Source organism: Chelonoidis abingdonii, chromosome 10, assembly GCF_003597395.2.
Source record: "Chelonoidis abingdonii isolate Lonesome George chromosome 10, CheloAbing_2.0, whole genome shotgun sequence".
NCBI classification, from domain to species: domain Eukaryota; kingdom Metazoa; phylum Chordata; order Testudines; family Testudinidae; genus Chelonoidis; species Chelonoidis abingdonii.
The window spans coordinates 67,827,234-67,839,824 of NC_133778.1; the positions used below are offsets into that span (position 1 = coordinate 67,827,234).

A 12,591-nucleotide genomic window follows, 5' to 3' on the forward strand; every position below is an offset into this window, starting at 1 on the left:
AATAATAATAATAATAATTATTGGAGATATACCAATCTCCTAGAACTGGAAGGGACCTTGACAGATCATCAAGTCCAGCTCCCTGCCTTCGTAGTAAGTTTACACACAAAGTCATACCAACTGATAGTGTGGTTTAAAACTGTCATGTAAAAATTACAGATTTGTATAGCAAGTATTCATATGGTATTAGCCTCTAAAGGCCTGACACTACCCTTACTGATTTCAGCAGATGCATATTCTGGTCTGAAAGTAGCCTAACTACTTGGTTCAGCTGGCTTGCTATAGACCAGGGGTAGCAGCCTATGGCATGGGAGCCGAAGGTGGCACACTGCTGATTTTCAGTGGCTTTCACACTGCCCTGGTCCTGGCCACTGGTCTGGGGGGCTCTACATTTTAATTTAATTTTAAATGAAGTTTCTTAAACATTTTAAAACCTTATTTACTTTACATACAACAATTGTTTAGTTATATATTATAGACTTATAGAAAGAAACCTTCTAAAACCATTAAAATGTATTACCGGCATGCAAAACCTTAAATTAGAGTGAATAAATGAAGACTCGGCACACCACTTCTGAAAGATTGCCAGCCCCTGCTATAGACAATCCGTGTGTCACAACATTGGCGATAACTGTATAGCTGAGGGACTGCATTCAGTGGAGAGATGTTGAAAAAGCATGCAGTAATGGACAGTGACCTGGCTAAGGGAGGTGCCAGCTGATGGCTTTCAGTTTACAGAACAGACATTCTTTGATCTTTTTGATCACACTGTTCACAAGGTCTTCAGAGAGTACAAGTGGGGAGCAGAGGGGTTCTTTGATATAGAGACCATCTCAGTTCACATACTGTTCACCAGCAAATATGTATTCTTTATTTATTTGTTACAGGTCAGGCTGGGCAGAATCCAGCTCAGGTAGCTGAGGACATGATGGATGCTATAGTTGACTTTGCAAGTACAAAAGCAGTCCAGCATGTGAAAAAAATTAAAATAGTTATCTTCCAGCCACAGATGCAAAATGTATTTTATGCAAGTATGCAGAAAAGAGAAGGAGATACAATTTCACCAACATCAGAATCATGGTTTTCTAAGTTAACATGTGAGTAGTGAGTGTTTTTTAAATGGGTACATAAAATTAAATATTTTCTAAAATAAAAGTTAAGTAATTACAGCCCTTATACTTCATTACAGCATTTTTAATAGGCAAAAAACGTCATGCTGGAAAGAAACGTGGATTTGTTCTGGAGAAGAAAATTGAGTTAGCCACGTTTCAGATTTGTGGTGAAAGCCAGAAAAATGTGGAAGCCACTGAATCCTGGATCAAAAAGCTGATTTTAAAAGAACAGTATGAAAACATTATTCCAGATGAATTAATTGACTGTTTTGGTGAAGCAGAAGCTAAGAAACTGAGTGAACTCCAGAAGAGCCTACATATTACCATTCAGGTGGAAACCAAGGAAAATCCTCCTTTTGTTAGAGTTTCTGGTATAACTAGAGATGTCTATAAAGCTTCCATCAAAATTCAAAACATGATCAAAAGCATTAAAGATAACCAAGAAGAACAATCAAAGGCAAAACTTGTTAGCAATTTAGTCCAGTGGAAGTATTCCATAAACAATATGCCTTTCACAGACTTTGACCCTCTGACAAATATGCACTTAGAGGATGCTAAAGCTGCTAAAAAACCTCACATTAATATCCAGTTCCTCATGACGGACTACAAAGTAGACATGAAAAATCTACGTGCTACAGATAAACAAGGAACAGTTGTAATCATTCAGCGCAAGCCAAAGGATGAAGGTAAATTAAAGCTTTCTTGAGCTGTTCTTCGTAGCTTTATTATTAATTATTATTATTCTGTTTATTATTGCATGAAGCGTCTGACAAAGGACACACACTTTCATTCATATATTTAAAAATTCTGAATAATGCTAGTCTATTTTCTTAGAAACTATTAATGATTCTGAACATATTTTTAAACGTATTGAGCTTGATTCTCTTCTCACTTACACTAATATAAAACTAGTATAACAACATTGACTTCAGTAAAGTTACCCTGATTTATATCACTGTAAAAAGGTAAAAAGAATTCAGAATTGAAGAGGACATAGGATATCTCCCAGCAGGGACTGATCAAAATTCTTAGGATATACCAAAAAGGCTTTCTCAAACATCCAGCAGCAGTGCTTCTAGATGAAGTTTCATGCCCAGAAATAAACATATCTCATGCCATAAATTTTCAGTTGCTAGGCATTACCTACCACTGGCAGTGATTCCACTCAGCAATTTTGACTTGAAATGTAACAGCAGCTATGTCAGAAAGCCAGCACATAATTTTAAACTGTTTCTTAGAATCATAGGACTGGAAGGGACCTCGAGAGGTCATCTAGTCCAGTCCCCTGCACTCAAGACAGGACTAAGTATTATCTAGACCATCCCTGACAGGTGTTTTTCTAACCTGGCTCTTAAAAATCTCCAATGATGGAGATTCCACAGCCTCCCTAGGCAATTTATTCCATTGCTTAACCACCCTGACAGGAAGTTTTTCCTAATGTCCAACCTAAACCTCCCTTGCTGCAATTTAAGCCCATTGCTTCTTGTCTTATCCTCAGAGGTTAAGGAGAACAGTTTTTCCTCCCTCCTCTTTGTAACAACCGTTTATGTACTTGAAAACTGTTACCATGTCTCCTCTCAGGCTTCTCTTGTCCAGACTAAACAAATCCAGTTGTTTCAATCTTTCCTCATAGGTAGGGCCCTACCAAAATCAGGGTCAATTTTGGTCAATTTCACAGTCATAGGATTTAAAAAATAATAAATTTCACAGTTTCAGATACTTAACTCTGCAATTTCATGGTGCTGTAACCATGGGGGTCCCAACCCAAAAGGGAGTCATGGGCGGGGAAGGGGAGTCACAAGGCTATAGTAGGGGGTTCGCGGTATTGCCACCCTTATATCTGCACTGTTGCTGGTGGCGGTGATGCCTTTAGAGCTGGGCAGCTGGAGAGCAGCAGCCGCTGGCCAGGTGCCCAGCTCTGAAGCCAGTACCACTGCGAGCAGCAATACAGAAGTAAGGGTGGCATGGTATGGGGGAGTCCTCACTTTCGGGGGAGGGGTACGGCCAGCCTTATGGGTGGGTGACGTGGATGACTGCCAGGGCACTGTGGTTGGCGGGGGTTTCCCGTGGTCACTATCCCATACACACACAGCCAGCCTCAGGCCCGTTTAACCCCCGAATGCTGGGGCATGGCCTGTAGCTGGAGAGGGGCAGGGCTCAGGGAGCCCTGACTGAGAGCTCCTTCAATATGCCAGACTCCAGCTGCTGGTCCTGGCTGGGCTGCTCAGGGACAGGACTTCCTCTTCCCTGCAGGGGCCTCTCCCAGGGCTGGGTCAGACCCACCTCCAGGATTCTCCCCTTGCTGCAGGCAACTCTGCAGCTGCTGGCTGGGAGCCCAGCTCTGAAGGCAACACTACTGCCGGCAGTAGTGCAAAAATAAGGGTGTCATGGTATGGCGTTTCCACCTTGACTTCTGTACTACTCTGGCTGTCGCGCTGCCTTCAGAGCTGGGTGGCCAGCCAGCATCCACTGCTCTCCACCTGCCCAGCTCTGAAGGTAGCACAGAAGTAAAGGTGGCAACATGCATCCGACGAAGTGGGTATTCACCCACGAAAGCTCATGCTCCAATATGTCTGTTAGTCTATAAGGTGCCACAGGACTCTTTTCTGCTTTTACAGATCCAGACTAACACAGCTACCCCTCTGATAGGTGGCAACATCGCGACCCCCTACAATAGCCTTGCAACTCCTCCCCGACCCCTTTTGGGTTGGGACCCCCCCGTTTGAGAAATGCTGGTCTCCCCCATGAAATCTGTATAGTATAGGGTAAAAATACACAAAAGACCAGATTTCATGCGGAAGACCAGCTTTCATAGTCCGTGACATGTTTTTCACAGCCGTGAATTTGGTAGGACCCTACTCATAGGTCATGTTTTCTAGACCTTTAATCATTTTTGATGCTTTTCTTTGGACGTTCTCCAATTTGTCCACTTCTTTCCTGAAATACGGTGCCCAGAACTGGACACAATGCTTCAGTTGAGGTCTAATCAGCGTGGAGTAGAGTAGAAGAATTGCTTCTCATGTCTTGTTTACAGCACTCCTGCTAATACATCCCAGAATGATGTTCCCTTTTCTTTTTTCAACAGTGTTACACTGTTGACTCATATTTAGCTTGTGGTCCACTATGACCCCCAGATCCCTTTCCGCAGCACTCCTTCCTAGCCAGTCATTTCCTATTTTGTATGTGTGCAACTGATTGTTCCTTCCTAAGTGGAGTACTTTGTATTTGTCCTTATTGAATTTCATCCTGTTTACTTCAGATCATTTTTCCAATTTGTCCAGATCATTTTGAATTTTAATCCTGTCCTCCAAAGCACTTGCAGTCCCTCCCAGCTTGGTATCGTCCACAAACTGTATAAATGCACTCTCAATGCCATTATCTAAATCAGTGATGAAGATATTGAACAAAATCAGACCCAGAATTGATCCCTGTGGGACCCACTTGATATGTCCTTCCAGCTTGACTGTGAACCACTGATAACTACTCTCTGGGAATGGTTTTCCAATCACTTATGCACTCACCCTCCATTTAGATGTATTTCCCTAGTTTGTTTATGACGTCATGTGAGACAGTGTCAAAACCCTTACTAAAGTCAAGATATACCACATCTACCACTTCCCCCCTATCCACAAGGTTTGTTACCCTGTCAAAAAAGCTATCAGGTTGGTTTGACACAGTTTGTTCTTGACAAATCCATGCTGACTGTTACTTATCACCTTATTATCTTCTAGGTGTTTGCAAATTGATTGCTTAATTATTTGCTCCATTATTTTTCTAGGTAATGAAGTTAAGTTGACTGGTCTATAATTCCCTGGGTTGTCCTTATTTCTGTTTCTATAAATTGGCACTATATTTGGCCTTTTCCAGTCCTCTGGAATCTTTCCCATCTTCCATAACTTTTCCAAGATAATCACTAATGGCTCAGATAACCCTCAGTCAGCTCCTTGCGTATTCTAGGATATATTTCATCAGGCCCTGGTGACTTGAAGACATCTAAGTTGTCTATGTAAATTTTAACTTGTTCTTTCCCTAATTTAACCTCTGATCTCACCTCATTTTCACTGGCATTCACTATGTTAGACGTCCAGTCACCAACAACCTTTAGGGTGAAAACTGAAACAAAAAAGTAATTTAGTCATTTCCATATTTTCTGTTATTGTTTCTCCTCCCTTCCCCTCCCCCATTGAGTAATGGGCCTACCCTGTCCTTGGTCTTCCTCTTTCTTCTAATGTATTTGTAGAATGTTTTCTTGTTACCCTTTACGTCTCTAGCTTATTCAATCTAATTTTGTCCCTTGGCCTTTCTAATTTTGTTCCTACATAATTGTGTTATATGTTTATATACGTCCTTTGTAATTTGATCTAGTTTCCACTTATATAGGACTCTTTTTTGAGTTTCAGATAATTGAAGATCTATTAAATTTTAACCCTGATCTATAATAGGGTTAAAAAAAGAACTACATAAGTTCATGAGGATAGGTCCATCAATGGCAGTTAGCCAGGATGGACAGAGATGGTGTCAGGGCTGGCTTCAGCTTTTATGCCGCCGCAAGTGGTGAAGAAAAAAAAAAGATAAAGCCGCGATTGGCAGCACTTCGGCGGCAGCTCTACCGCGCCACTTAATTCTTTGGCAGCAATTCAGTGGCTGGTCCTTCCCTCCGAGAGGGACTCAGGCACCTGCCGCTGAATTGCCACCGAAGACCCGGATATGCCACCCTGTTCCATTGGCCGGCCCAAGCACCTGTTTCCTGCGCTGGTACCTGGAGCTGGCCCTGGATGGTGTCCCTAGCCTCTGATTGCCGCAAGCTGGAAATGGGCAACAGGGGATGGATCACTTGGTGATTACCTGTTCTGTTCATTCTCTCTGGGGTACTTGGCATTGGCCACTGTCAGAAGACAGGATACTGGGCTAGATGGACCTTTGGTCTGACCCAGTATGGCCGTTCTTATGTCTCTGGTTAAGCCAGGGTGGTCTCTTGCCATACTTCCTATCTTTCCTATGCAGTGGGATAGTTTGCACTTGTGCCCTTAATACTGTCTCTTTGAAAAACTGTCAACTCTCTTGAACTGTTTTCCCCTTAGACTTGCTTCCCGTGGAATCTTAACTACTAACTCCCTGAGTTTGCTCAAGTCTGCCTTCTTGTATACTTGCTGCCATTTTCCAGTATACCAAAAACAACTTGCCCTTATAAAAAAATTTACCTTCAATTGTTTAACCATGGATTGCACCACAAGGTTTGAACTTAATCATCCACCGCATCTTGGAGTCCATCAGCACACAGATAGGTTACAATGATGTGTGCTATAGGAAAAGTAAGATAGATCTTCCAGCGCATTTGATCTACTAGGCACTTCCATAGATTTATCAAATAGAGATATAGTCAAAGGAAGTTGGCGTGATTATGGTGTGATTATGGGGAGAAGTTTTTAGTTCAGGAAATGTGAAAGTGTTTAAGATTTCAGGCTGTTTTACTTCCTCTGATTCCACTTCAAAAGATGGAGATGGTGAAGATGTATTTAAAGAACTATTTTAAAATGTTAACATTATTAACTAGAATATATTGAATTGTAAATGTTTCCCTGTTCTTTTCCATGTTGCATTGTGGATTATGTTTTCCAAAACCGTTTACAGTAATGCCAGTAGAAGAGTATTCAGACCCCAGACACAGCAAAAGTACATGTTTATGTGCTTTTCTGGATCAGGATCTCAATAAACAAATATCTCCTACTGACAGAAGAGTGAATTAGCTGTAGCCGTGTTCTTTTTCAGCTTAATCACTTTGCTAATAAATCACTTGATTTACTGATATAACAAAAACTTTATAAGCCAGAAGCAAATACCATTCCATATAAAAAGGATAAATGTTCCAGTCTTGCCACTCACTTGAATTGTCCATGCGACTTGTCCTACTGACTACCGTTTGTACCCTTAGGTCCAAAATGTTGAGTGGTCCAGAAGTAATGAGTAAAATTTCCCAACATTTCTAAACTTTACTTTAGTTAACTGTTTTGGTTTGGTAAGGGAGAGCTCAGATTGGCAGCAAAATAGAAAATCTAATCTGTGCTCCAGAAGCCAAGGGGTATTCATGGCAAAGAATAGGCTTGCCAAAGAATTTGTGGAAGAAAAAAATGGATAATAGGTGCTATTTTCAGTTTTTAACAAGGCACAAGCCCATATAAGCAGAGTCAGTTCTAGCTGTATTAACAGAATGTTTTCTTTGCAGGTAAACAGTTAGTAGCATTCCCTAAAGAGTGGTGTGATATGAAACAAGAACGTGTCAAAGTGGTTATGATAAACGCAGCAGAGCAAGAATATCAAGATGTTCAGAAGAAGTTTCTAAAAACCTGCTCCACATTCAGAATAGAGAAGGTGAAGTAACATGAAGAGAATGAAGTTTTTTGTTTAAAAATCAAACAGAAACTTTCATCTTTTATTTTGTATTAAGTATTTATTTGTAGTCACCATTTCCAATTCTGTATTTCCCCAACGCTACACACTGAGGTCATTGACAAAATCCAAAACTTTATTGCAAATCTAAGGACATTTTCCATTCGAATAGCAAATGACAATGACTGTCAACTCTTAGATCCGTGATCCCCATACTGTAGAGCCCCTAGGGGAGCGTGGAGGAACTTCTGGAAGATGTGGTGGGCCCTGGGCCAGCCCCAGAGGGGGCAGGGAGGGAGTGCCACCCAGCCCTGCTCTGCCCACAGCTTGGCATTCAAGCAGTCTGTGATCAGTATCCCCAAATTAGGAGATGAGATATTGATGGTATTTTATATAGGAAATATAGGTTCACACACATACACCGTCGGAAATTAAATGAAAATCTGTCTGCTGCGAATGTTCTAGTAAACCATCTCTAAGAAACAATCAGATTCATCTCCACCAGGTAAATGATTGTCTCTTGAAGTCCTTACTTATGCAAACCTCTCATTGGGCCAAATCCTGCTTCTTCGTCTACAGTGCATTTTCATTGCTGAAAGGAGTCAGGATTAAGGAACCCTGTGCAGGAGATCTGCACATACCTCTGCATTGTGGGACTCTGACTTGTAGAAAACGGAGCTCCCAACAGCCCATTGTACATGGTGGCAGGCAGGCAAGGGGAACACTGGATCCAGGAGAATGGCACCTACTCTACACAGATCCTTCTGCAGGTGCAGACCTGCTTGGCCACACACACTTCTGTAGCCATGAGGCTACAGTAGCAGTCATAGAGCAATTCCTTTGTTAATCCACAGCTTGGGGGACAGATTCCTTCCCTGTGAGTCCCATAGGGAGATCCCCTTCAAGCTATGTGCTGGTTACAGGATACGGGCCACTGACTTCAGTAAGTTTTTGTCTGAGTGTAAATTGTAAAGCACTTTACAAAGGAGTCAGCACCAACCACAAAGTGGAATTAGTTAACATGAAAAGGGAATATAACTAGGAGAAATCGGATGAAATTAAGAATAAGGAAGTATTCTGAATATCCCAGGACACTTGCCAATGGTGAGATCCTTTATCCTTGAGGGATAATGTTCTGAGAGAATAGAGAAATGCCATAGCACTTGGCACATATAAAAAAATATATGGAGCAAAACGCTAGTTAGCATACAGTGGGAACAGTTATGCAGTGGCATGACCTAAGCAAGATTCTCCAGCTCTAGATCCTATTAATGTTAATTTGCCAATTGGAAGCTTTTATACCAGTGCTCTTTGGGCCAGCTCTAACAGGAGCGTTTCCAATTGACATCAGTGGAAGATGGATCAGGGCTTTGATGCCGATATACCAGGTTGTGCCCTGGAACCATATCCTGTTTACCTTACAGATAGATTGCTTTCATGAGTAGGCCAGCAAAATTTGCTCCCTGGAAGTGTATTCTTAAATGGCAATTTTCAGCAGGCTAAGTTATTGAGGACATAATTTTAAGCCCCAAGTTGGGATCTAGAAAAGAAGCTTGTTCTTGTAAAAGCATAATGGTATCTCTACAATTCTCCCCTTTAATGGGAGAATTATCAGCAAAGAGTTCAGCTGTTCAGAGTGCGTCTTACTCAAAAGCCCCTTTTGCTGCTGGCGATAGTACAATAGCAGAATACAACAGCATACCTCTAAAAACTTCATCATTTTGCTGAGAACATGTAGGTGTTTGCCCCACATACTTGGCACGTTAGGCAAAGCTCAAATGATTAAAAGGAAATAGCCTAGAAAAATTCTTTAGTTTGACTATCATATTCTGGTTATTTATTGGTTCACATTCTATGTTTGGATTTCCAGTGTCCCAACTCTAAATAGACACCACAGGGGCAGAGTGATCTGAAAACCAATTAATTTATATTTGTTATTTTTTGAATGCTCTGCTGTCATCCTAGATATTGGGCATTGTCAATAATGTATTTTATTTTCTAACTTTGCAGATTGAAAGGGTACAAAATCCTTACCTGTGGCAGACCTACCAAATCAAAAAACAATCGCTGGACAAAAAGAATGGCAACCCAAATAATGAGAAGCTCCTATTCCACGGAACACCTAGTTCCTCACTGAGCACAATTAATTATAATGGATTTAATCGTGGTTTTGCTGGAATGAATGGTAAATTATTATTCAAAGCAAGTTAATTTCCTAAACAGGGAATGGATGAGTAAGACATGGTGTGAGATAATGGTGTCATACGCACAGCGCACGGTGAGGAATGAGGTCAGAGAAAGAGACAAAGAATTAGTAAATGTAGACAATAATTCTGTACAGAGGGAAGGAAATATTAGATGACCTGTTAGACTCTTCTATGCATGCCTTGAGCATATGAGAGTTCATATGTTACCATCCGTCCAGGCTCTGAAGTGCGCTATTGTATTCAGTAGTTATTGAAATGTCTAGCTAATGAGTTCCAATATACCTGGGCGGATATCTTAATTACTCAGCTGTTTATTCTCATCAGACAGATCATTCCTTAAGCCAAAGTGTTTTCTTACGTTTTGGAGGGTTTTGAAATCTAGCCAGATAACATGCTTTCATTATTGGTTAATTTACTGGCTTTTATATTCAGTTTATTTGTACTGTTTATTGTCTAAAAATTGTAAATTGTGAATAAGATCTGAGGAGTTTATCAGTGTCAAGTGGTTAATCCCTTGGCCCATGCACAGTATCATCTGCAGGCTAGCACAGAGAGATCATCGTACTTCGCAAATCTAAAATCATTTAAAACTTCGGTGGCCTTTGTGAAGTGAATGGACATAGAGATACAACTAATTATCTTTTATGCCTAGAAAATGGTGCCGCCTTATCAGATATGAGACAAATTGGCTGAACAGTGTGGGGAAAACTTCCGCTGCTGATTGTGCTATATCTATTCTTAGGAATAATTAGATGACACCACTCAATCTAGCATTGTATTTGGTGCACAGACCATCTGAGGCCCTGATTCTGCAAAGACTTGTGCCTGTACTTAGCTTTATGCATTGAATTCAGTTCGATTACTCAGAATACATACTTTGCTGGATCAGGGATAGTATTATACATGACACAATGGACAGATGTGATGAACAGCAAAGAGCAGAGGGGGAAGGGAAGGAGGAAGTCTTTAGCAGTAGGATTCAATTCCCTGCATATATTTTTGACTATTTCCATTAGAAGCTTTCTCCCACTTTCAAAAAAGAGAAACAGGTCCCAGATGAAGAACCATGATTCCTCTGCCTCTATGAAGTATAATTATAATATTGTAATTACAATTATATAATCTTATAATTAAAAAATTCTAAGTGTTTGCCATGTGTTAGATAGAAAACTACACAGTGGCAAATAGAGGGAGAATGTTTAACCTCCTTCACCATAAGAAAAGGCAAAGTTAGTCTGCATGATTAGCTCAGTGATAAGTGTCATCTCTTATGATTGATATTTTGGTACAAAGCCCTATTCCAAGTGAGGCTGGAACAATGCTGTCAAACTCTTAATTTTAATTTCAAATTATCCTTTTTCACTGATAGTAGAAGAGAAAGTTGCGCATTTTAGGGGTTACATAAGAACGAAAGTCTTGTTCTTTAAACGTTTTCAAAACTTTGTCTTTCTGACCACAGCTGCAGCAATTGGAAATGGAACCTATTTTGCTGTTGATGCCAGTTATTCTGCTCAGAATACATACTCTAAACCTGATGTGAATGGCAGAAAATACATGTACCTTGCTCGAGTTCTCACTGGACAATATTGCCCTGGAAAAGCAGGATTAATCACTCCACCAGCAAAAAACATTTCAGATCCTACTGACCTATATGATAGTGTGACTGATAACGTGGGTCGTCCATCAATGTTTGTCATATTTAATGACATTCAAGCTTATCCGGAATACCTTATTACTTTTAGAAGATAAGATTTATTTTTTATTAACAGTGTAAGAGGTTTCTTTGGTGCCTTTATTTTATGACTAATACCGCAAGGATAATTGTGTAACCAGAAATTTGAAGAATGAGAAAAGTACTGGCTTTCTTATAGTTCTTTATGTTTTGGTTTATTGACTCAAATGACCATTTATATATCCAATTGCCTACATAAATATAAATAATATTAAGAAAAGAGATGGAGTTAAGTAGATTTTAGCATGCACCTTAACAGTGCTCATAATTTTGGTGTCAATGAGGGCTGTGAGAATAGCACATTCAGGCTAGGTAGATAGGGCTCATAGCAGGAGGGGCTGTTGGATGCAATTTTTTGTTGCCCACAACCTAAAGTAAACTGAGTGTAGCAGGCTGGTGCGTCAGTAAGGACACTCTTCCCAGAACACATCATAAGGCACTGAATAGCAGAAAGAGAGTTTCTTTCAAACCCTCAGACGTGTATGCCACAAGCGGGGGGCCTTTGGTCTCAATTTTTTCCAAGTATATGTATTAATCACTCTCAGAAAACTACTGCTCCTGGTTAGCTTAGGGTTCAAGGAAAACTCAAAAACATAGCCACAAAGCACATAATTTACATTCAGTAAATCACCTTCGCCCAGGGGGGAAGTAGAAATAGGGACTTATTGGTACAGGGCTGGGTTGGGGCCGGCTCTGGCCCCCGGAAGGGGCGGGGATGGGGGGCTCAGAGCCAGCCCTGGCCCACCCTGTACCAGTAAGTGCCCTCCCCCTCTGGGGTAGCAGCAGCCGGGGGCTCCGGCAGGAGTTTAAAGGGGCCAGGGCTCGGCCGCCGCTACCGCCCCAGGCCCTTTAAACCGCTGCTGGAGCCCCTGGCTGCTGCTGCTACCCCAGGGCTCCGGCAGCAAGGCTCCGGGAGCTATTTAAAAGGCCCAGGACTCCCCTGCTTCTATTGCCCTAGCCCTTTAAATAGCTCCTAGAGCCCTGCCACTACACCAGAGCTCCAGCAGCAGGGCTCTGGCGGCAATTTAAAGGCCTTTAAATTGCCGCCTGGGGAAGCCGGGCCACCCCAGAATTGCACACCGGCTCTTGCCAGTACGCCGTACGGGGGCATACTGGCTTACTTTCACCTTTGCCTTTGCCCCATCCTATTCAT

The 12,591-nt window shown here is 41.4% G+C and overlaps 1 protein-coding gene across 3 annotated transcripts in view; it reads left to right on the plus strand.

The window, feature by feature from the left end:
* LOC116832887 (protein mono-ADP-ribosyltransferase PARP14-like) overlaps nucleotides 1–11,658 on the plus strand; it is a 32,020-nt gene extending 20,362 nt beyond the window's left edge. For 2 of the 3 annotated variants that reach the window (XM_032793995.2, XM_032793996.2), the window contains exons 13-17: nucleotides 888–1,097; nucleotides 1,190–1,798; nucleotides 7,336–7,481; nucleotides 9,510–9,684; nucleotides 11,166–11,658. In XM_032793995.2, coding sequence (XP_032649886.1) covers nucleotides 888–1,097; nucleotides 1,190–1,798; nucleotides 7,336–7,481; nucleotides 9,510–9,684; nucleotides 11,166–11,455 — 1,430 coding nt within the window. In that variant the 3' untranslated portion in view covers nucleotides 11,456–11,658. The remainder of the gene's footprint in view (nucleotides 1–887; nucleotides 1,098–1,189; nucleotides 1,799–7,335; nucleotides 7,482–9,509; nucleotides 9,685–11,165) is intronic. The other variant, XM_032793997.2, reaches the window with a different exon arrangement.
* Nucleotides 11,659–12,591: the final 933 nt, after the last annotated feature.